The following is a 24,757-nucleotide window of genomic DNA, read 5'->3' on the forward strand; positions in this document are numbered from 1 at the left end:
TCTCACTGAGGAATCTGCGGTGCCAGTGCTCCACTGTGACTTTGCATTGTCCCCCACCTGATGCTAATGCCTCTGGCACTGGGTAATTTTCCACGATGTGGAACTTAAGGGCCTGGTTTTGAAAGATTGATCTTGTTTGACAGCAGAGTATTTATCATGTAAAAATCAGCTTAGATTTAAAATTATGTCCAAGTCAAATCTCCACTAAAATTAGACCTTTAACTCATTGCATTTCTTAGAATATTGTGTTTCAAGCCTCTTTTAATGGGATATAAAATATATCTAAAAATTCAAAGTTATTTAAGATATTGTCAAAAACAATGTGAATTATGTTATTTCATATGAAATGTGGGAAATACAGATTAAGGTACTAAAGCCTAACTATACTTGTGTTCCGAGTCAAATCACACATTTTACAAAATGACAGACCTATGTGTTTCCTCCAGTAAGTGCAGAAGAATGTGTAACACACTGTTTTTTGTGGGTTTTTTTGAGACAGAGTTTCGCTCTTGCTGCCCAGACTGGAGTGCAGTGGTGCGATCTCGGCTCCCGGGGCTCACGGCAACCTCCGCCTCTCGGGTTCAAGCAGTTCTCGTGCCTCAGCCTCCTGAATAACTGGGATCTGCAGGCATGCGCCACCACGCCCAGCTAATTTTATATTTTTGGTAGAGACGGAGTTTCTCCATGTTAGTCAGGCTGGTCTCAAATTCCCAACCTCAAGTGATCCACCCACCTCGGCCTCCCAAAGTGCTGGGATTACAGGCATGAGCCACCACACCCGACCTTACACACTGTTAAGGTTATATGTAAAATAAGCTCACTATCTGCTCATCCTCAGTATTTCCTATCTCAGTGGCCAATATTGCTAACAAGAAAAACTGCTAAAGCCAGAATCCTTTGCCTTTTCTTTTACACATTTTTATGTCTCACTTTCCATTTTCAATCAGCCACCAATGCCTGTAATTTTCTGTGTCTAAATATTCATCTTGGCCGGGTATGGTGGCTCGTACCTCTAATTCAAGCACTTCAGAAGCTGAGGCCAGAGCGTCACTGGAGCTCAGGAGTTCAATACCAGCCTGGGCAACATAGTGAGACTTCATCTCTTAAAAAAAAAAAAATGAAAAAATTAGTCAGACTGGTGGGGCACACTAGTAGTCACAGCTCCTCGCGGGGCTGAGGTGGGAGGATGGGTTGAGTCCAGGAGGTCGAGGCTGCAGTAAGCCATGATTGTGCCACTGCACTGCGGCCTGGGTGATAGAGCCAGACCCTGTTTCAATTTAAAAGAAAAAAATATAAATTTTTCCTATCAACCTGCCACTAAACCAATAACATTTGGGGTTTTTTGAGTCCTGCAGAAACCTTCTAAGTCAATTCTACAGTTTACACCCTTTATCATCACCTCCTCTCTCTCTCCCTCACCTCTCCATGTTGCAGTCAGAATGAACATTTAAGACACAGAGCTGAGCACACCATTCTACTGCTGAAATCTTTCAATACTTTCCCATTAACTGTAGGATAAAATGAAAACTTTTTAGCAAGCACTGCAAGAAGGTCCCTGACTAATCTTTTCCCTATTTTATTAATCTCATTCCCAGGCTTGCTTTCTCTTACTTCTTGCATCCAGCCACAATAGCTTTCAGTTTATTGAACTAGCCATCTGATTTTTGCCCCAAGGCTTTCACTTATATTGGCCGCCTTACCTAGGATTCTTTTTCCCATCCTATACCACACACCCTACCTGGGTGGGACATAGATAACTGCTACCCATCCTTCAGCTTTCAGCTCAACAACCACAGAAAAGTATTCCTTGACCCCATATGAAATAAGTTTCCCATATAATATGCCTTTGGAGCACTTAATATAGTAAAATTAAATTTTATTTGTTGCCTGGTTGCATAATGACTGTCTCACCCTCTGAAATGTAAGCCCTGTGATATTGCCAACTGTGTTATCTGTGTTAAACAGCATATTCTTAGAGAAGCACTGAGTTGCTGACCCTTACTATGCCTTGAAAAAAGGAGATATTCAATAAATATTTGTTAAATATGCAAATGAACAGAATTACCTTGTATCTGACTAATAGAACAGTTCCACATTCCTATTTCTCTGTTTTATAGAGTTAATAACCCATTTGGCCAGTTGAAATAAAAGTTAGATATTCATATAATATGTTTAGTTATTTAAGAAAGCTTTATTTTCAGATGACACTGGAAGTCCTTTATATTTAACTATTATGCTTACTACCAAGCATACCTAATACATTTCATTTTTAATTTTAAAAACCTTTTAAAATGTTTTAATTGCTGTATTCATATTCCACTTAGCATCTTAGTAGGTAAGTGAACCTTGAACATAACAAAGTTTATTTATAAGATATCTCTGACTGTATAATTTCGATATCTTTATGTGCATTCTTTAAATGTTTATGATACCATTTCTAAGACTTTATATTTATGTATCTGCACATACATATATAAAAATATACTCATATATACATGTAAATATATATATATGTAAAATATATTTCCCAAGTGTAGAAACTGTCTTGTTTATCAGTGGGCCTTGAGAAGATGTAATCTTATAACCCATATAATGTAATATAAGTCTTATAACCCATGTGACAAAGTCAACAGTTTGAAGTTTTGAAAGGGTTTTGATGACGGTTGAGATCCACAGTGTGTAACTGCCTTTCTTTATGTTTAGCACGTGGAGACTGTTTATGTGATGGTTAGAGTAGATGTTCCTCAAGTAGACTATTCTGGCAGGTCCGTGATTTGCACAGGTCTGCCTAGTACTCAGAATTCCTTTCCTAGCAGTATTCCAAGTTTGATCACGAAGGTACAAGCAGTTGCTTAGCTTATTCTCACTATTGTGAGAATGATGAGCAAAGAACATTAAAAGATCATATTCTATTTCCAGGGACTCCATAGTTGTATCAAACAGTTAAAACATCTTGAAGAAGGGAAGCCATCAAAAAGGAATGGAAAACTGGACTCTGACTCCCTGTCCAATGAGACAACCCTAGTCTGCAGGGAGCTTTTCCAAAAAACTTTCAGTGAGAATATTGCTGTTTATACCCATGCCACAAAAACAATCTAACAAATGGGCTAAGGTGTGTAATAATAATTTGCCCACCAGCAAGTAAGCAAATGTCATCACTCACCATTTGGGATGCTTCTTAACACCTAAATGTTGCAAAATGTAAAGTTTGAGAAAAATTCAGAAAATTATGAGTCTGGTCATCTTGAAAAAGAACTTACAGAAATAGAAATACCATGACCTCTGACCTAAAATAAATAAAATAAAAATTCGACCAATTAAAAGAAAACGCAGAAAGAAACTCTTTCCATACTGGTGCAGTTTCTGTAAATGAGTAGTAGAGTGATTACACATGATTTTTTACATGTGTAAGTTTTTAATCTAACTTCGCTAAGGAAGCAAAAATTCTACTTTTAGAAATTAGAACTATGGTATACCTTTAATTATTAGTTATATATCATATTTATCCTATGTCAATATTCCATTGATGATATTTCAGAGACATGATAGCCACTGGCTGTGAAGACACAAATGTTCGTGTTTATTACGTAGCCACCAGCTCAGATCAACCATTGAAAGTATTTAGTGGGCATACAGCAAAAGTGTTTCATGTTAAATGGTCTCCTCTGAGAGAGGGAATTCTTTGCAGTGGTTCTGATGATGGGTATGTATTTTTGGATTCTAATTTTCTAGTCCTTAAAATCATAAGCTGATATTTTCCTAGAAATGTACGTATTTATAGGATCAAATTATATGTGGAAATATGTATATATTTAGACAGAGTCTCCCTGTGTCACCCAGGCTGGAATGCAGTGGCGTGATCTCGACTCACTGCAACCTCCACCTCCCAGGTTTAAGTGATTCTTCTGCCTTAGCCTACCGAGTAGCTGGGAACCACAGATTTAGTATTGAATGATTAAGCATTTTTATTGAATTTTTGGCATAAATCCAAATTTAATAAGAAATAATTATGAGATTTCTCTAGGTTATGACTTGAAATAAGTCAGAATGTTAGGGAAATCAGTTATGCTGCTGTACTCATGACAGAACTTACAGATGCTGTGCTTCGGCCTGGAAAGCCTCAGGCACTCATTTGCAGTGGGGCCTGTAAAAGCCTTTCTTAGATTTGACCAAAAAACATGCATTGGGGCTTCAAAGCCTAACTACCTAACATGTCATAAAAGGAAAGACGCCTGTTCTAGTGGCCCCTACAATAGCATTAAATTGTTTTGATACAAGTCCCTTTAATGTATTCTTATTTATGAAAGTATATCAAATGTAAAATATTTAAATGTTAACATATATCAGAAATTAGCAACAAAAAAATTAGATTATAATATACTTTGATATATTGTCATGTACTAGCTTAAGAGGACGAAGAAGAAATGAAACTCTTTTTTTTTGAGACAGAGTTTTGCTCTGTCACCAGGCTGGAGTGTAGTGGTGCGATCTCAGCTCACTGCAACCTCCGCCTCCCGGGTTCAAGCGATTCTCCTGCCTCAGACTTCCTAGTAGCTGGGACTACAGGTGTGCACCACCACACCCAGCTAATTTTTGTATTTTTAGTAGCGATGGGGTTTCACCATGTTGGCCAGGATGGTCTTGATCTCTTGACCTCATGATCCGCCCGCCTCAGCCTTCCAAAGTGCTAGGATTACAGACATGAGCCCCTGTGCCTGGCCAAAAGGAAACTTTTTATGTAAAGCAGAAAGGGATATGCCTTAAGAAATAAGAATATATCATTTATCTCCTATGTTATATAGTGCAAAATAGAAATACTTTTGAAGTACTACTATTTTGTTATCTGTTTGACATTTATCTCTGACTAAAAAATTACTGTGAATTGTCTAAGCAAAATTAGCAGTTGGAGGTCTTACACTGATTGTAAGTTAAATTTTAATTTCAGAAACATTTGTACAATCAATAGATACAAGTAATTTCACGAATCCAGTTATATTTAAATTCTTTAACTTGATCTAAGATTTATTCTGCACTGACCAAGCAACTTATATCACTGACAAAAATGTGAAGGAATTATTTGCTGTAATGATTAAAGCATAAATATGAAGCGACATTTCAAATAATACCCATCATCATACATGCTATACTTTTATAATTTACAAATAATCTTAATATCTTAAATTATTGTATCTGTATTATTAGTCGTATTTTCCACTTTGGTTATATCTGTTTTTGATATTTCATTTTAACAAAGCAATTTTATTCACATAAAAACTGTGAAATAATATATTTGCTACCAGTAATAAATGAAGAGTAAAAGTCAAGAAAGAAAATATGTTTAAATAAGCTAACACTCGCCTAGTTAAATATTCATTTCCATCTACTATGAAGAAAAGTGTGTGAGAGGATGAATTTGTTAATAATTAGCTTGATTTAATTATTCCACATTGTAAGCATATATCAAAATATCACACAAATATATACAATTATTTTTTAAATTAAAATGAAATGAAGAGAACCTTTTATCTTGAGACATAAAATGCTTCTAGATAAGCTAATCAATAATTATTACACTCTATTAAGAATATGTTAATACTCTAGATACATTAGAACTTGAATGTTATCACACCCATAATATTCTGTTTTCAGTACCGTTCGCATCTGGGATTATACTGAAGATGCTTGCATCAGTATTCTTAGTGGACACACTGCACCTGTGAGGGGATTATTGTGGAATACTGAGATTCCGTATCTGCTCATATCTGGCAGCTGGGACTATACTATAAAAGTATGGGACACTCGAGAAGGAACTTGTGTGGATACTGTGTATGATCACGGTGCAGACGTATATGGTAAAGTGTCTTTTATTCTTTCATGTATTAGTTATATTGACCTACTAATGGTGCTTATAATTTCTGAGGAATACAGTATTTTTGAAGAAGTTATACAGTGTTTTATTTTACAATAACATTTTTCACATTAGAAAATATACATGTTTATTATTATAATACCAGAATATACAGAAGAAAAAGTCAACAAAAATTACCGAAGATGACTGTTGTTAGCACTGTGGTGTCTTTCTCCCCCTCGCCCCATCTGCACCTGTTTCTGTGTACACACAAACACGCACACAATGCACACATATTGCGATGGGCATATATATATATGTCTGGCTTTTGTTTGTCTTCCTTCCTTTGACATCACTCCAGAGGTAAGTTGTTTAACAGGAAATCAGTAATAGAGTAGATACCACTTATTTAACCATTCCTCTATTCTTGGATGTTCAGTACAGTGTTTTGTTTTTGAATATAATCCCAAGTTGTTTTAATATAATTAACGTGGTTATGGAAAATCAGATTACTTACCATTTGCACATCTCTTCACTCTCATTCTTGTTTGTATTTATTCTCATCCTTAAACCTTGATAGGAGTAAATGGGCAGATTAAGAATCCAAAAATGATTTCTTAGAGAAAGTAACCTCAATCTAGATCAGATTCAAATCCATATGCTTAACCACAATGGCCTTTTAGCCAAGACAATGCGGGACTGAGTGTGGGAGAGAATCATATTTGTCAATATTTGAATTGAAACGTCCCCAGGTCTTCGTCTTTTAACTAGAACGTCATCTGCCCATCCATTAACTCACAGATACTATGTATGCTATTGGTTTTACAGTATACTTGTTGCTGCTTAACCACACGAAATATAATTTTCACATTTTCATCCATGACCATTTGCTTTCTAATAATTTTTTCTTCTTTTTTTTTTTTTCTTTCTTTCTTTCTTTTTTTTTTTTTTTTTTTTTTTTTGAGACAAGAGTCTCACTCTGGCTCTATTGCCCAGGGTGGTATACAGTGGCGCAAACACAGCTCACTTCAACCTTCACCCCCCAGGCTCAAGATATCCTCCCACCTCAGCCTTCCAAGTAACTGGGGTTACAATCACGTGCCACCACACCCAGCTAGTTTCTGTATTTTTGGTAGAGATGGTATTTCATCATGTTGCCCAGGCTGATCCCAAACTCCTGGGCTCAAGGGATCCACCCGCCTCAGACTCCCAGGAAAGTGCTGGGATTACAGGCGTGAGCCACCATGTCCAGCCTCTAATAGTTATTCAATTTTATATTCATATTTATAGGATATATGAAATGATTTATTGCATTCTGTTACTATTTTCAGCCAATATGTTAAATACAGATACAAGGTTGACTAAGAATCTTTCAGTTACTCATAATATTTCTTCATAGCTTCAATTCTGTAGAAGTTTTATGAAGCACATATAAATAAAGAATATTTTTCAATGTTCACTTTACTTAAAATAGATTTTTATTTTCATCAGGTTTAACCTGCCATCCCAGTCGCCCCTTCACTATGGCCTCTTGCTCCCGTGACTCTACAGTGAGACTCTGGTCATTAACAGCCTTAATCACTCCTGTACAAATAAATATTCTGGCAGACAGATCTTGGGAAGAAATTATTGGAAACACTGGTATGGAATATATACATGTATTATAGTTTATTTCTAAACGTTTTATGAGAAATCTTCTCTCACTGAATTATGTCTGTTTTTCAGATTATGCTGTAGAACCAGCCACTCCTCCTCTACTGTGTGGTAAAGTGTCAAGAGATATTAGACAAGAAATAGAAAAACTAACCGCTAATTCGCGAGTGAAAAAACTAAGATGGTTTTCAGAATGTTTATCCGTAAGTATTACAGGAATTAAATGCAAATATTTTCCCTTTAGCCAACATGAATCTTTACAACTATTTTCACATATTTACATGTACCATTCTAATTCATTGGGTACCTCTTACCATAATCTGTACACTATAAGAAAGCAAATGTAAAACTGGAAACAATACATGAAATAACATGTAGTTATTTTATTAATTTTTAAATTTAGATATGCCTGCATTATAATATTTTTGAAGATGTAAAATACTATGAGGTTTTTAATTCACTATTACATATTTATTTTTTATCAACTCTCTAGCCTCCAGGTGGCAGTGACAATTTATGGAACTTGGTTGCTGTGATAAAAGGACAGGATGACAGCTTGCTTCCTCAGAACTACTGCAAAGGAATAATGCACTTGAAACATCTGATTAAATTTAGAACAGTGAGTAAAGTATGCAAATATGATGTACTCAAGCAAATTTTTTGCCTTTTCACTATTAAAATATAAAACTGGTTTGAAAAATATGTATGATTAGATTGGTAGATTTAAATAAATGAACACTGAGCAGATCTGTCTTGGGTAAAATGAATCATGAAAGTGAATTACTTGGGAACAGATTAAGTCAATCGTGGTTATCATCAGTTGAGTGTCATGAAATTCCTTCAAGGTCACTTGGAACTCCTTGAAATGCTTTATCTTTCCCCTATTAGCAGATGATTGTGACATATGGACTATTCTAATTTTAGTCTCAGAGGGCCTAATAGGCTATTCTGGGATAAATTTTATAAAAAATGATCATATTATAGCTCTTAATGAATTTCAGTAAAAACTAGTAGTTACCTCATCCCTGGGGCAATCTACAGTACTAACCACAAAACCTATCCTGGGACCAGAAAGAAAAAATTGCTTGTATATTTTTCTGGAATATCTATAGTGAACTGTTAAAGCATGGAGACAGTTGTGCCAGAGATGTGATCTAATGCTCATAAAGAGAGTTTTTTCCATAATGAGGAAGTACTTTCTTTAATCGCAAACTAAACACCTAATGACTGTAACTGCAAAATCTGACAGGAGAGGAGCTAATTAAAGTAAGCCAGTAACTTTTTATTTTTACTAGAGGCCTCTTTGTATTGTTGTATATTACTGTATCATTACCTTTTATCTGTTCTGTGTAACTACAACACCTGGACAGGGTTAAGGAAAATGGGATTCAGTCTCTCCCCTCCTGTGTCCCACACACCCCCCAAAATATTATGTTCAGAAGGGTATCATATTTTATGGAGAAAAATATTTTTAAAATATTGACTTTCCAGAGCTATATGCTTTTGAAGTGTATTCATGTAACGTTTATATGCTCATTTTTATGAACTCTTGTAAAATAATTTTTAAAATTTTTAATTATTATGGATGCATAATAGTTTATGGGGTATATGTGATATTTTCATACAAGCATACAATGAGTATTGATCAAATCAGGGTAACTGAGGTATCCAGCACCTCAAGCATTTATCTTATTTTGTGTGTGAAGAACATTTCACTTCCTCTCTTTTAGTTATTTTGAAATATGCAACAAATTATTGTGATACATACAAAACAAAATATGACAGATTTTTTAAAATTCTATTTTCTTTTTTAAACTAGTCGGAAGCTCAAGAACTAACAACAGTCAAGATGTCTAAATTTGGTGGTGGTATTGGTGTACCTACTAAAGAGGAAAGACTGAAGGAAGCTGCTGAAATCCACTTGAGATTAGGACAAATTCAGAGATACTGTGAACTTATGGTTGAACTTGGAGAGGTAATGTGCTATGAAAGTGAAACTAATGAGTTTAACATAGTAGTCTAAATATTAAGAATATACTCAATTTTAAGTATTAAAAATAAAAAGCTCAGCACTTTGGAGGCCAAGGTGGGTGGATCACTTGAGCCCAGGAGTTCGATACTAGCCTGGGCAACATGGTAAAACCCACCTCTACAAAAAACACAAAAAATTAGACAGGCATGGTGGTGCACACTTGTAATCCCAACCTTGGGAAGCTAAGATGAGAGGATCAGTTGAGCCCAGGAAGCAGAGGTTGCAGTGAGCTATGATCATACCACTGCACTCCAGCCTGGGCTACAGAAAGAGACCCTGTCTCAAAAAAAAAAAAAAAAAAAAAAAAAAAGGTTGGGCGCAGTGGCTCATGCCTGTAACCCCAACACTTTGGGAGGCCAAGTTCGGTGGACCACGAGGTCAGGAGATTGAGACCATCCTGGCCAACATGGTGAAATGCTGTCTCTGCTAAAAATTAAAAAAAAAAAAAAACTGGCTGGGTGTGTGGCGCACACCTCTAGTCACAGCTACTTGGGAGGCTAAGGCAGGGGGAATCGCCTGAACCCAGAGGCAGAGGTTGCAGGAAGCCGATATCGTGCCACAGCACTCCAGCCTGGGTGACTCCATCTCAAAAAAGAAAAAAAGGAAAATAAATGTATATACCCTGTGTGCTGTCTCACACCTTCACACCTGTAACCCTACCACTTTGGGGGGCCAAGGCAGAAGGATCCCTTAAGGACAGGAGCTCGAGATCAGCCTAGCCAACATGGAGAAACCCCGCCTCTACTAAAACTACAAAAATTAACCCAGCGTGGTGGCATGTGCCTGTAATCCCAGCTACTCAGGAAGCTGAGGCAGGAGAACTGCTTGAACCTGGGAGGCGGAGGTTGCAGTGAGCCGAGATCACACCATTGCACTCCAGCCTGGCGACAGAGCAAGGCTCCGTCTCAAAAAAAAAAAAAAAAAAAAAAAGGAAGCTTACTTTTTTACAAATCTAATTGATTCTCTATCAATCTGATATTAAGTGTAGATGTTAGGAGAGTAGTTATCAAAGTGTTCCAGGACAGCAGCATTAGCATCGCTGGGGATCCCTATGCATGTCTCACCTCAGACCTACAGAATCAGAAACTGTGGGGTTGGAGCCCAGCCATCTTACGTTTTCATACGCTCTCCATGTTATTCTCTTGCATTCTGAAGTTTGAGAACTACCACCCTAGGCTGGAATCTTAACTTCTTACAAACAAACATAACAAACAAAAAACTATGTTGGCTAATTAGTTCACAATAGAATCCCCTTGCTAATACTACTTGTCATAACTAAATCCCACACTGGCCAGAAAAAGGGTTTCTGCTGAATATCATCTGATAAAGGATGATGATTGTTTAATGGAGGACTAAATCAGCAAAACTGATTTTTACAAAAAGGTTAGGATGAATTGATGCTTTTGCTACCCTTTGGTATATGGGTAGTGACTACAATGGAACACGGGAGAATGGGGCTTCTGTTTCTTGATCCTGGGTGTTGATTACATGGGCACATTCAGGTTGTGTAAACTTATTGGACCTTTCCCTTTTCTGTATATGCATTTTAGTTCAGTGAAAATTCTTCCTTTCCCTGCCTCACCAAAACAATGGTTAGAATGGCATGGACTTATCTCATAGCTTATCATCTTTTAAAATGTTTAAGTTAGTTAATTGTGTAGCTCCAAAGCATAATATTAAGAATACTTGTAAATAATATAAAGTAAAACTAAGCAATATGGTTACATTAAAATAAATCAAAACTAAATTTAGCTCACCTTTTTACTTTCCACATACTTCAAGAAAACAATGAATTACTGCTTGACCCCAAATAATGTGCCATTTTAAAATGGTATTGAAAAGGCATTATAAATTTAAAAGTATTTTAATTTAGGAGCAATGTAAAAATTTTCCTTGTAAAGTAGTAAATATTTAACTAAAAGTTGCTTTTTTAAAGCACCACTACTGCAGAGAAGATCTATCAAAAGTCAAGAAGAAAAGGAATTAATAAATTTTGATAGAACAGTGTAATTCTTTATCTTTCTGAGTTTTATATTTGATTAAATATAATTGAAACTGCCTTTAACTCAAAGCCTATTTCAATCAGGTATCTGTTTGTGAAGCTTAATAATTTTATTGTTATGCAGGTTCATCAATGTACTTAAAATGATCCATAAAACTGTGCAAGTTGTTAGAAATATGGGTGTCCTAAGCTGGGCACGGTGGCTCACGCCTGTAATCCCAGCACTTTGGGAGGCTGAGTCAGGTGGATCACCTGAGGTCAAGAGTTCGAGAACAGCCCTGACAACATGGTGTAACCCTGTCTCTACCAAAAATACAAAAATTAGCTGGGCGTGGTGGCGGATGCCTGTAGTCCCAGCTACTTGGGAGGCTGAGGCAGGAGAATCACTTGAATCCAGCAGGCGGAGGTTGCAGTGAGCCAGGATCATTCCATTGCACTCCAGCCTGGGTGACAAGAGTGAAACTCCGTCTCAAAAGAAAAAAAAAAGAAAAGAAATATGGGTGACCTTAGAATTATTCGTAATCACTTCCTTAGGAATGTTTTTTATTTGTTTAAGCTTAATACTGTGGGATTAGGTAAACATTTAATTTTTTTATTTATTAGACAAGTTTCTATTGAAAGAGTTTGTGGTGAATTCAAAGTTAATTTAATCTACATTCCAACTTCTTTCTTCCGTTAGAGACAGATTTCCCCTGAAAACATATTTTAAGCTACCTTTTAGGTAACATGATTTTACCTAATATGTAGTATTAAAAATTGCCTGTTTAAAATTTAATATGTAGTATTAAATGTAATATGTAGTATTAAAAATTGCCTGTTTAAAATTTAATATACTCTTTTCTGGTTAATTATCAATATTCTAGTGATAATTACAGTAGAACCCTAGTGTTTTGAAGAGCCTTAATTAGAATGAATTTTGATTCATGTAGTGATATTTCAGAAAATTTTCTTCTCAGTTCCACTCTAGACTGGAATTCAGTGAAATCTATATTTTCATATAACAGTAACAATCAGCCTTTATTAAACAATGAGCTTCTTCAACAGAAGTCCAGTTTTTAAATATGAAGACAAGTATTATGAGTTAAATGAAGAAATGACAATAAATAAAATTTATTAAAATGAGTAGGAAAGGATAAAAGAGACATAGATGGTATATTTGTTCATGTAAGTAGCAGTGAAATAAAAATGTTAATATTTTGAACACCATAGAACAAATTACTGTGGAGTTGTATTAGAAGATGAGTCAATATATTTTTCAAAGAACATATTTTAGTTACTATTTCTTTTCTCCTCTTCCTTTCTCTCCCTCAGTCTCTCCTTCCATTTTTCTCTTTCTTTCTCTCTGGGTTTAGGACTGGATTTTCCCTAAATAATAGAATTTTACATGTTTTATTTTAAAATATTTTAATGTTTTAAAAATTTGTGGAAAATGGAATTAAAAGATAACAATAAAAAATAAATATTTTTCTCAACTTCTTCAAGCTCCATCAAGTTAAAGACACTTTTGTAAGTGATGACACCAACCATTTAGTCCTTCCCTAAGGAGTTGAGGGGTCGTTGGAATTTAACCATGTCAATACAGTCTTTTTTACTTTGTCTTTTCTTTTGTTTTGTTTTGGGTTTTTTGAGATGAAGTCTCGCTCTGTTACCCAGACTGGAGTGCAGTGATGTCATCACGAGTCACTGCAGCCTCGAACCCCTGGGCTCAAGCAATCCACTCCACTCAGCCTCCCAAGTAGCTAGAACTACAAGTGTGCACCACCACACCTGGCTAATTTAAAAAAAAAAAAAAAATTGTTTTGGTAGAGATGAGGGCCTTGCTGTATTGCCCAGGCTGGCCTCAAACTCCTAGACTCAAACAGTCCTCCCACCTCAGCCTCCCAAAGCACTGGCTTTACAGGCATCAGGCACCATGCCCAGCCTCTTTTATATTATTAAGAGGGGTAAAATTAGTGCTCTTTAAAGATTTTTTTAAGACTATGGAACAAAAAGAAGACAGAGGGTACCAAATCAGGACTCAAGAACTCTTTGATTTCTATATTATACACAGGAATCTTTTTTAAGTGTCTTAAGAATTATACAGAGCAACCGAAATTAATATGCTCCTGCTCTTTTTGCCTTCTATTCTAGTGGGACAAAGCCCTGTCAGTTGCACCAGGGGTCTCTGTGAAATACTGGAAGAAGTTAATGCAGAGGTAAGGCAGAGAGAGTCCATGTTAAAATAGAAGCAGTATATAAATATGGCAGTAGCTCTTGAGATTTCTTATTCTTATGTTGTCTTAAATAATAACTAAATTTTGTATCTACTGATACAGTAAATGAAATGAATCAGTTACAAATAATTTTGGTGTTCTTGGATTTGACTTGGCCTCTGATGAAGATAGCAGAAGGCAAATTTCCCCATGTCAATGGAGAGAAGGACAGATCAGCAAACATACTCACTGATTAATAAGTTGGTATTGAAATACAAGTGGCAAGATTTCCTGAAGGTTAGCATAGGTTTGTGAAATACTATTCTATGAATTATCCCAAAAATCTTCTCTGTAGGCACTAATTCCTGCCATTTCTTCCCCATGGATATGAGGAAGGCACTGATGATAAAGAAGGGTCTGAGCACTGAGGAAACTTAACTAAACATTCTTGTTTTAGAATGCAGTAAACCAACAAGATTTGCTCTCAAGTGTATTAGTTTCCTGGGGTTGCCATAAAAAAAAAAAAAAAAAAAAAAAAAAAAAAAAATTACCATAAAATGGGTGGCCTAAAACAACAGAAATTTATTTTCTCACAGTTCTGGAGGCCAGAAGTCTGAATCAGGTTGTCAGCAAAGTTGGTTTCTACTGGAGGCTCTGAGAAAGAATTAGTTCCATGCTTCTCTCTTGGTGTCTGGTCGCCTGCAGTCCTTGGCATCTTGTGGCTTTTTGACGTGTCACTCCAGTCTCTCCCTTATCTTCACATGGCATTATTCCCTGTGTGTCTCTGTGCCCAAATTTCCTCCTCTTATAAGTCATGAGTCATATTGGATTGAGGCCCTACCCTAATCCAGTATGACCCGTATTACTTTAACTAATTACATCGGCTAAGACCCTGTTTCCATAAAGGGTTACATTCACAAGTATTGTGGGTTAGGACTTCAACATATTGTTAGAGGGACACGTTTAAACCTACAACATATGATTATTCTCTGTTCTATTTTATTCTACTCTCTTCTATGCTATTCGTTCATTTAACAAATACTTACTTAATGCCTACTCTATGCCAATCACTGTGCTAAACTTACAGAGTACTATATATTATTATGCAGTTACCTTGCTTCTGACATTAAAAACAGAAATTTGGATTTTTCTTTTATGGAACATGGTTTAGTGGCAAAAAATCAACTGCTGTTACAGACACAAGTAAAAATCAATCAAAGGCTAAACATAAAATTCGGAAGGATTAACACATTTGCTGTGGGAAAGTAGACTGTTCCCAAGCACCTGCTCTCCCAACAGTAAGTGAAGCAACAGGCTGATTGTAGCCATCAGATTTTAGGCTCCCTCTCCTGAGCTTTAAGAATCCCCAGTGCTCTAAGTCCCTGTACCCTCACAGCACAATTGTGAATGTTACTGCTCTCACCAAATCCTTAAAGTCAAGTTAGCAGAGGATATTTATTTCGCAAAACATTATTTCAATCTCAGCAAAAACTTAATGGAATTCCATTTAAGACCAAGGTGGAGTCACTCAGTGTTAATATTGCAGAATAAAAGTAAACGTAGTTTGTATTCTGTGTGATTATTGACACATTTTAATAGCATCTAGTCATGTTAATATGCTACTACATTGCTTTCTATGCTAGCTAGGTATCTCTGAATTTAAAATGTGGTGTATCCTCAGATAAATTGGAACAAAGGAAACCTGGCCAAGATTAGTGCATATGAACTGAGCTATAAAGAATACATGGGAGATAACCAAGTGAAGAGGCTAGAGGAAGCATCCTAGGCTTAGGGAGCAGAGTACAGAAACTCTGTGAAAGGAGACTGCTGTAGCTAGAGTGCAAGAGCCAGGGGGAAGTGATGCCAAGGGAGAGTAGGCACAAGCTAGAGGTTTTAGGGCACTGTAAATGTAGTAAGCTTTTTTTCCTTATCCTAAGAGGAACACAAGACATTAAAGGGTTTTAATTTTAAATAGGGTAGAAACTGATGTGACCAGTTCTTCATATAGAATGTCTGCACAAGCTGAAATATCAAGAACAGATTAGAGAAGGTCAATAGCAGATATGAGGAGGCCAGTTAGAAGGCAGTTAGAGTAGCTGAGTCAGGAGACAGCAGTAGCGTGGATGCCATATGTAGTGATGCGGGGACTGAGAGAAGTAGACGAATTTGATATATCTAGGAGTTAAAATTAACTGGATTTGGTAATAGAGATGAGGAAGGTATCACAAAAAATTTTTAGGTTTTAGGTTTGAAAAACTGGATAGGAGCTGTTGCTAATCACTGAGATTTAAAAACAAACAACTAAAACAACAACAAAAGCAAAACCATTAGGAGAGGATTTGAATCAAATGGCACAAAAAAATCATTAGTTCTCTTTGGACATGTTGAGCTTGAAGTTCCTTGTGATTTTGTAGTATTGTTCAATAGGCAGTCTTGATTTTGTAGCCCAAATAAGAAATCTGGATAACATGGAGGTTATTGTTGATCTTAATAAGAGCTGTTTTGATAGAAAGAAGGAGACTAAAGCAAGATTAGAATAGATTTAGTGGGGAAGGAAAAGGAGGAGGCAAATGCGAATATACAAAACTCTTCCAATTCTGTTTCATTTATCTTTGAAAGCCAACTCCTGATTTTCTCTGCCCCTTAGCCCATGTAGCTGCCAGAAAGTAGTCTCTCCACAACTCCTGCATTTGTACTTTATAGATCCAGCCATTCATCCAGATTGGCAGTGTCTCAAGCATAGTTTCAAATGCCCAGGGAAGTAGATCATTATTTGTAACCAGCTTGTTTCTAAACAGCTATAACAAGAAAATCAAAGTCACGTAGTAAAAACATAGCTGTTGAGGAATACTTCGATGACCCTATGAAATTGGAGACTGTTAACAGTGAGCTGGCAAATATCATGAAAAATATTTTCCATTTTCAGCATGAAAAATATCTGCTACCCCTACCCAAAGATTAAAAATTGAATTCTGGTTTAATGCAAATGGTAGCATAAATTAAATAGACCAGGTTATTTTTAAACAAAACTGAGGTTAAACATTGAGGGTAGAATTAACTAGGGGGTTAGTCATTGAGAAAATACTTGAAACTTAGATGAGAAGATATATACACACATACACAGAGAGAGGGAGAGAGATTGAGAGAGATGGGTGCAGAGAGACAGAGACAGATATGGAAACAGACACATGTGCACCCTTCACAGTCTCTAAGATTACCGTTCCCTTTCTCCCTTCACATGTCTGGAATATTATTTTTTTGTAATCTTCCTCACTTAGGGCACTTAAAACATTCTACATGTTATTGTTAATATTTATGTTTCTATATTCTCCTTCTTAGTGATTTTTAAGCTACTTGAGCTTCAAGGTTCTCTATTCATTGTTAAGGCTTCCTAAAACAATTAAAATTATCCGTCTTTAACAGTGTAGATACCCAAATATTTGCTTAATCCACCTGATATCCTATCACACATATCTTGTATAAAACATATTTTTTAATAGACTAATTGTCCATTTTAATAGATAAACTACATTGATTTTAAGATCTAAAATGTTCAGGCATATTTTATGTCCTGTTCTAAGGGCAAACAAGTTCCTATAGTATTTATGATTTTATGTCATGTTCTAAGGGCAAACAAGTTCTTATAGTATTTATTATTTCATGCAACTTTTATCTGTCTTCCACATGTAATTTGATTATAAAATGTCTTTTTTAAAAGTGATATGCCAAAGGGCTTTATGAAATCTGCTACAAATTTTAGCCATACTTTCAGAAAATCTCAATTCACCTAAACACCTTCAAAAAATATATTGTTTAAAAAATTGTCCTTGTTTTATTAGGAGAGCTGACCAATTAATCCAGGAAGATAAGGATGATGTCATTCCATACTGCATAGCCATTGGTGATGTGAAAAAGCTGGTCCATTTTTTCATGTCAAGAGGTCGGCTTAAAGAAGCTCTGCTTGTTGCACAGGTAAAACCATGTGATTACACAAGTCACACACATGGATGGGTGAGCATGTAGAGGGAGATGATTGTGTTGACTAGCTCACCCTTACCTAATTGACAAAGTCATAAAGGGTTTGGTTTCTTCCCTCCTTCCTGGCCTTCTTTCTCATCATTTGAGAGCATACTATTTTTGTTCTGAACACAGTGAACTTATTTTATTTTATTTTATTTTATTTTATTATTTATTTGTTTTTTTGAGATGGAGTCTCGCTCTGTCACCCAGGCTGAAGTGCAATGGCATGATCTCAGCTCACCACAACCTCCACCTCCCGGGTTTAAGCGATTTCTCCTGCCTCAACCCTAGCTGGGATTACAGGCACCCATCACCATGCCCAGCTAACGTTTGTATTTTTAGTGGAGATGGAGTTTCACCATGTTGGCCAGGCTGGTCTCAAACTCCTGACCTCAGGTGATCCTCCCGCCTCAGCCATCCAAAGTGCTGGGATTACAGGCATGAGCCACCACACACAGCTGAACTTATTTTAGATCTTTAAACATATAAGCATCTCTGAACTCTAAACTTTTCACATGCTGCTGAATATTATATACCATGCATTTGAACAACTTATTTTTAGTAATAATTCACTTGAAGCTTTTTTTGCTACACACAATTAACATCTCATTTCTCCTCAAATTCTAAGATTATCTCCAAATTATAGTATAAATTTCAAACATTAAGTATACTTTGCTCAGAATAATATTCTGAAATGTGTCAATTATCAACAATTAGCTAAAGAATAATTCAATCTTTAATTAAATCCTAGGCTGCTTGTGAAGGAAATATGCAGCCCTTACATGTTTCTGTGCCTAAAGGAGCTTCATATTCTGATGATATCTACAAGGAAGACTTTAATGAGTGAGTGATTTATTTGCTCTGGGTCCATATGTTTTATGGTTGTCTTTCCTTTAGGAATTTTTAAAGCCTCTGTAATTCATCCTTCTTTGTATACTGAGGATTTGACTGCCTCAACCTTTCTCACCATGATCCAGTTCCGTTACAGCATCTACTCCTAGATGAATAGGGAAATTTCAGGCATGGAGACTCTGTTTATACACATTTTATATAGCTTTCAGAAAAGCAAAATGCATTTTACTAGAGAGATGGCAAGTAAGGCACCTAAACACTTACAAACTAATCAAACCTATTGGAGAGGACCAATGATGAAAATCAAGTAGACTGCTTATTCATGTTTTATTCTAAAGTTAGTATATATAAGTTCACAGGAATGTAGTTTATAATCCCATGACCCCAGTATTGGTGTCTAGAATAACATTTGGTCATCTTTCAGAGAAGAAATCCTGATAGTTATTTTAAAAAAGAAATGAAAATTAGAATTTTTCAGCCCTCTAACCTTTTTTTAATCCAATAGTCTGCCTTCCCCCATCCTTTCTATTTGCTCCTATTATTACCCCAGAAAATAGGATATTTAAACTTTTAAGACACTCATCGAGTAGAAGAGGATCATGAAATGTTAAGCAAATAGTGTGTTGAGAATAATGTATTCTTGCCTGTGTCTTTACTGCCATTCTCTGCCATTTCTAAACTTGACATTTGAGAAAGCTAACACATGCTAGCTGTATTTTGGATACCACCTAAATTTTGAAAAATTTCGGTTCAACCTGTAATTCTTCTACACTTAACTTTCCCTGTGGCTGAGTCATAAATTGTCCAATGCAGGATGGTAAGCTTTTAAAATCAGGCTTCTCTTCTGACATTTGTGAGGATAGAGGGAGGGAGAGGCTTGTCAGACCATATACTTGTAAAGACCACTTTCCTGATTTATTTTTTTCTAAAAACAAGTCTTTAAAGCAAGCATGTCAAATTAAATTGTATTTGGTCTTTTTATCATACCTTTTAAAAAGTATTGGTTTGCTTTTATAATGGAATACTTGTGTTTATACAGAATACATACACTTTTTCTTTCTAGACTCCTGCACAAAGTCAGTAAAGAACTGGCAGAATGGTATTTTCAAGATGGTCGAGCAGTACTAGCCGCATGTTGCCATCTTGCCGTAGATAATATTGAGGTATGACATTTAAAACTGATTTATGTGAATGAAAAGTTTTTTAGATATATCATGGTGTTTGAGAGGAAAAGATACGGTGACTTTCTGTGTGAGATCTGGTTTTGCATGCCTTCTAATTCAGTAATTACATTCCTAACTAGCACACATAAACTATGAGCTCTTGTTTTAAGTACACATAGACTATGAACTTTTGTTTTCTTTTATTTCTACCACAAGATACCTATTTGTAACAACCTTGTTTTAAACATTTCAACATATATAAGAAGTGCCAGTATAGTAAAGGGAAGAATCACTGGACGTGGACCCAAAATATCTGAGTCTTTCCTGTCACATACTGACTTTGGGCACGTCATTTAACTCTCAGAATCTCAAATGTCTTCAATTCTGAAATGAACATATGAATACCTACCTTACCTATTTCACATGTAGTCGTTAGGATTATAAGAAAAAATCCAAATGAAAGCACTTATTTTCCAGTGTATTATTCACAAGTTATAGTTTTAAAGTACCTTCCATTTGACTCTAATTTAATAAGCAAATGTTAATTAAAGATATAGATTCTATTGTGCATTTATCCTTAGATATATTGACTTTAGGAAGTGATAGATAACTATAAAATCTTGAAGAAGCTCTTACAAATTTACATTTTTTGCTCGTCATCACTGGCCATCAGAGAAATGCAAATCAAAACCACAATGAGATACCATCTCACACCAGTTAGACTGGCAATCATTAAAAAGTCAGGAAACAACAGGTGCTGGAGAGGATGTGGAGAAATAGGAACACTTTTACACTGTTGGTGGGATTGTAAACTGGTTCAACCATTGTGGAAAACAGTATGGTGATTCCTCAAGGATCTAGAACTAGAAATACCATATGACCCAGCCATCTCATTACTGGGTATATACCCAAAGGATTATAAATCATGCTGCTATAAAGACACATGCACACGTATGTTTATTGCGGCACTATTCACAATAGCAAAGACTTGGAATCAACCCAGATGTCCATCAGTGACAGACTGGATCAAGAAAATATGGCACATATACACCATGGAATACTATGCAGCCATAAAAAAGGATGAGTTTGTGTCCTTTGTAGGAACATGGATGCAGCTGGAAACCATCATTCTCAGCAAACTATGGCAAGAACAGAAAACCAAACACCACATGTTCTCACTCATAGGTGGGAATTGAACAATGAGATCACTTGAACTCTGGAAGGGGAACATCACACACTGGGACCTATTATGGGGAGGGGGGAGCGGGGAGGGATGGCATTGAGAGTTATACCTGATTTAAATGACGAGTTGATGGGTGCTGACGAGTTGATGGGTGCAGCACACCAACATGGCACAAGTATACATATGTGACAAACCTGCACGTTGTGCACATGTACCCTAGAACTTGAAGTATAATAAAAAAGAAAAAAAAATTTACATTTTTTTCTGATATGGAGATTGAAGGACATACTGAGAATATCATAGAGTGTTATTAATTAAGTACAAAAATAGAACTAATGGTTCTAAACTCCTTAATTCTGACCTGATACCATTTTCTGTATGTCTCATTAATAACCTTTCCATCTGAAAATTGCAATACTCTTACTTAACTACTTTATAGGGCTATTACAGTCAATATTTTCTAAGAACAATTGATTTATAGGTTAATACTGCTTTATCTGCTTTATGAGCTTGGAGGGGAGTGATGAACCTACCCAGCATCTATGCAACTGAAGAAATTATTTTCTTATTGAGCAAGCTTGCTATGGCATACCTGATCCGCGGAAATGAACTGGAGCTGGCAGTCTGTGTGGGCACAGTACTCGGAGAGTCTGCAGCACCAGCAACCCACTATGCCCTAGAATTACTGGCGAGAAAGTGCATGATGATTTCAATATGGTAAGAATTTTGAAATTCAAAGAATAATTTCATAGTGATGGAATACATTTTTAAAACATTATAAATTCCATTTGATAAGATATGCATTGGGAGGATATAGGATCACCTTGTTTATAAAGGATAGGATTATGGAAGGAAACAATGATATAACAATGTCATAATGATGAGAACTACCATGGTTGTATAATGAAATCTGCCATGATCCATTCTCAAGTAGCCCAGTTGTAATTCCATAATGTTTCAAGCACTTAAAGTATCATGAGACAACAAAAGTGCTCTCCTTAAGATGATCAGAACACATATTCCCACATCTTAAAATTCTGCATATCTATACTTTTTCTTGTCAGATCTTGTGTCCTATTTTAAAGTTGGACAGTAAAGTCACTTTTCTAATATAAAGCAGCAAGAAAAATGGTTTTGCTGGACACTTGAAACAGGACACCTCCCCCAGACTCTGGCAATACCCAAAGAAAGAGACCCTGGGAATTACCTGGCGTAGCCCGGAAATCCAGGGCAGAGCAATTCCAGCTCGTATCTGCGGAGCCCTGGCCTTAGGTCAAACAATCCATTGTTACAGAGGCTCTATTAGGAAATATGTGATTCCGTCATTCTGTAGATGTTTATGGAATAAAGATTATTTTAGATTTTTATCTTTTCTTTCCCTCAAATACTTAGGACCTCAAGAAGTTTCTAAATGAATTTATCAAGACTGTGACCTTTTCCCCGTTACAAATCCCAGGCACACACACAGCACCCTTGAGGTGGAACTATACAGATGACTATAACTACTGAACATTGCAGGTGGTAATGATAATAATGAATGCTAACTAACACTTCTATACTGCTTACTCTGTGCCAAGCACAATTTTAAGTACTTTATATGTAAAAATTCACTAGGTTCTATGTGGTAGGTTTTGATTTTCCTGAGGTCGCAGTAAGTGATAGAGCCAAGATTCAAAGCTACATAAATCAGCTCTGAAGTTTGCATTATTAGCTATCAGACTACTCAGGATGAGCATCCCTAATCCAAAAATCCAAACTCCAAAATGGTCCAAAATCCAAAACCTTTCAGGTGTTGACATGACAACCACAAGTGGAAAATTCCACACGTAAGTACTTAACACAAAAATTTGTTTAACACACAAATTGTTAAAAATATTGTGTAAAATTACCTTCAGGCTGTGTGTATAAGGTGTATATGAAACATAAATACATTTTGTATTTAGACTTGGGTCCCACCCTTTAGATATCTTATTATGTATATGCAGATATTCTAAAATCCAAAAAAGTCTGAAATCTGAAACATCTTTGGTCCCAAGCGTTTTAGATGAGGGATATCCAACCTGTACCACTTTCTTATCTGCAGCCAACTCAGGAAAAAGAACACTTACATTCTTCTTTTTTGTCTGAATCTGAAGGTTTTATAGTGAATCAGGAATTTCAAAGTTGTTTTGATTTTTACATATATCTTACGGTAACGCAAGAGCTCCCTTCCCCCACTCAAATGTAGTAGTACCCTACCATCAGTTTTAGACTTCAGTTATACATAATGGTGAGTCTCCTCTGAGAGTATCTAGTTATCCCTCTATCAAGAGCTGTAATAGTCAATTACATAGGGACTTGCCCTCATCTCAAAGCATGAAGCCTAATTCAAATTATTTATTCACGAAGATGGCTGATTTCATGCTAAAAGTCATCATCAGATGAAAGGGGATTTGTTTTTAAAAAGTGAAGGTAAAAATCAGTAAAAGGGCCGAGCCCAGTGGCTCACACCTGTGATTCCAGCACTTTGGGAGGCCAAGGTGAGTGGATCACCTGAGGTCAAGAGTTCAAGACCAGCCTAGCCATCATGGTGAAACCCCATCTCTACTAAAAATACAAAAAAAATACAAAAAAAAAAAAAATAGCCAGGCATGGTGGCAGGCGCCTGTAATACCATCTACTTGGGAGGCTGAGGCAGAAGAATCACTTGAACTCAGGCGATGGAGGGTGCAGTCAGCCAAGATCACGCCACTGCACTCCAGCCTGGGCAACAAGAGCGAAACTTCATCTCAAGAAAAAAAAAGAAAAAAAAATTGGCAGCAAAAGAGAAATATGTATACAGTTGACCCTTGAACAATATGAGAGTTAGGGGTGCCAACCCCCCAAGCAGTCCAAAATCCATCTATAACTTCCAACTCCCTCAAAACTTAACTACTAATAGCCTACTGTTGACTGGAAGCCGTACTGATAACATTAACAATTAACACATATTTTGTATCCTTTGTGTATTATATACTGTATTCTTACAATAAACTGGAGAATAGAAAATGTTGTTAAGAAAATCATAAGGAAGAGAAATCAATTTCCTATGCGTTAAGTGGAAGTGGGTCATCGTAAAGGTCTTCATCTACATCGTCTTCATACTGAGCAGTTCAAACTCGTAACATTGTATGTTACATACTATGACTAAACATTTTTCAATTAACTATATGTCTTAGTTACTTTTACGAAAAAACAAACTTATTCCTTGTAATGCCCCCACCCCAACAGTTCTTTTTAATATATCCATAGATAGATGTAACAGAAACTAGGAAACAGTTTAAATGTGGTGCTGATTAGCTTTATTTTCAGGAGAAATCTGTGGTCCTCCTGGCCAGTAGTAGAGCTGCACAGATTTTAAAAAACATAGCTACATCATTTATAAAGATGTGCATAATTTTTAAGCTATAAACACCTCATGTGTTTTACATTTACTGTAAAAGTCTTTTCTTCCTGATACTCATCATATAATCATGATATTCATATTTAATATTTTCTTTTAGCTTTCCATCTGTTGGATACAGGTATTATCTACTTTTATTTAAGAATGTGTTCATTTAAAATGTATACACTCCTTTATTGTATTATTTGAATGGTATATCTGTATTAAGAAATATTTATCAACTATTTTCACATTGTTTTATAGTATACCAATTCACATGTATAATTTACAGCACATAAAACCTGACTACAAAGTACTGAGAAAAGTTCCTGTAATCACTCATGATTATACACTCATGTACAACTTAAAAGTTGTACAATAAATGAAATGTGACTTCCTGCAATACCAAATA

At 36.0% G+C, this 24,757-nt stretch overlaps 1 protein-coding gene across 3 annotated transcripts in view; it reads left to right on the forward strand.

The window, feature by feature from the left end:
* The window catches only part of WDR17 (WD repeat domain 17), a 118,480-nt gene that overhangs the window by 77,959 nt on the left and 15,764 nt on the right, over window positions 1-24,757 (forward strand). The window contains exons 13-24 of one of the 3 annotated variants that reach the window (XM_025385888.1): window positions 3,539-3,703; window positions 5,650-5,852; window positions 7,340-7,489; window positions 7,574-7,704; window positions 7,995-8,120; window positions 9,321-9,476; window positions 13,666-13,730; window positions 17,567-17,699; window positions 18,499-18,590; window positions 19,663-19,762; window positions 21,523-21,662; window positions 24,467-24,487. In XM_025385888.1, coding sequence (XP_025241673.1) covers window positions 3,539-3,703; window positions 5,650-5,852; window positions 7,340-7,489; window positions 7,574-7,704; window positions 7,995-8,120; window positions 9,321-9,476; window positions 13,666-13,730; window positions 17,567-17,699; window positions 18,499-18,590; window positions 19,663-19,762; window positions 21,523-21,662; window positions 24,467-24,487 — 1,482 coding nt within the window. The remainder of the gene's footprint in view (window positions 1-3,538; window positions 3,704-5,649; window positions 5,853-7,339; window positions 7,490-7,573; window positions 7,705-7,994; window positions 8,121-9,320; window positions 9,477-13,665; window positions 13,731-17,566; window positions 17,700-18,498; window positions 18,591-19,662; window positions 19,763-21,522; window positions 21,663-24,466; window positions 24,488-24,757) is intronic. The other 2 variants (XM_025385887.1, XM_025385889.1) reach the window with 2 other exon arrangements.

Source organism: Theropithecus gelada, chromosome 5 (assembly GCF_003255815.1).
Source record: "Theropithecus gelada isolate Dixy chromosome 5, Tgel_1.0, whole genome shotgun sequence".
In the NCBI taxonomy this organism is placed as follows: domain Eukaryota; kingdom Metazoa; phylum Chordata; class Mammalia; order Primates; family Cercopithecidae; genus Theropithecus; species Theropithecus gelada.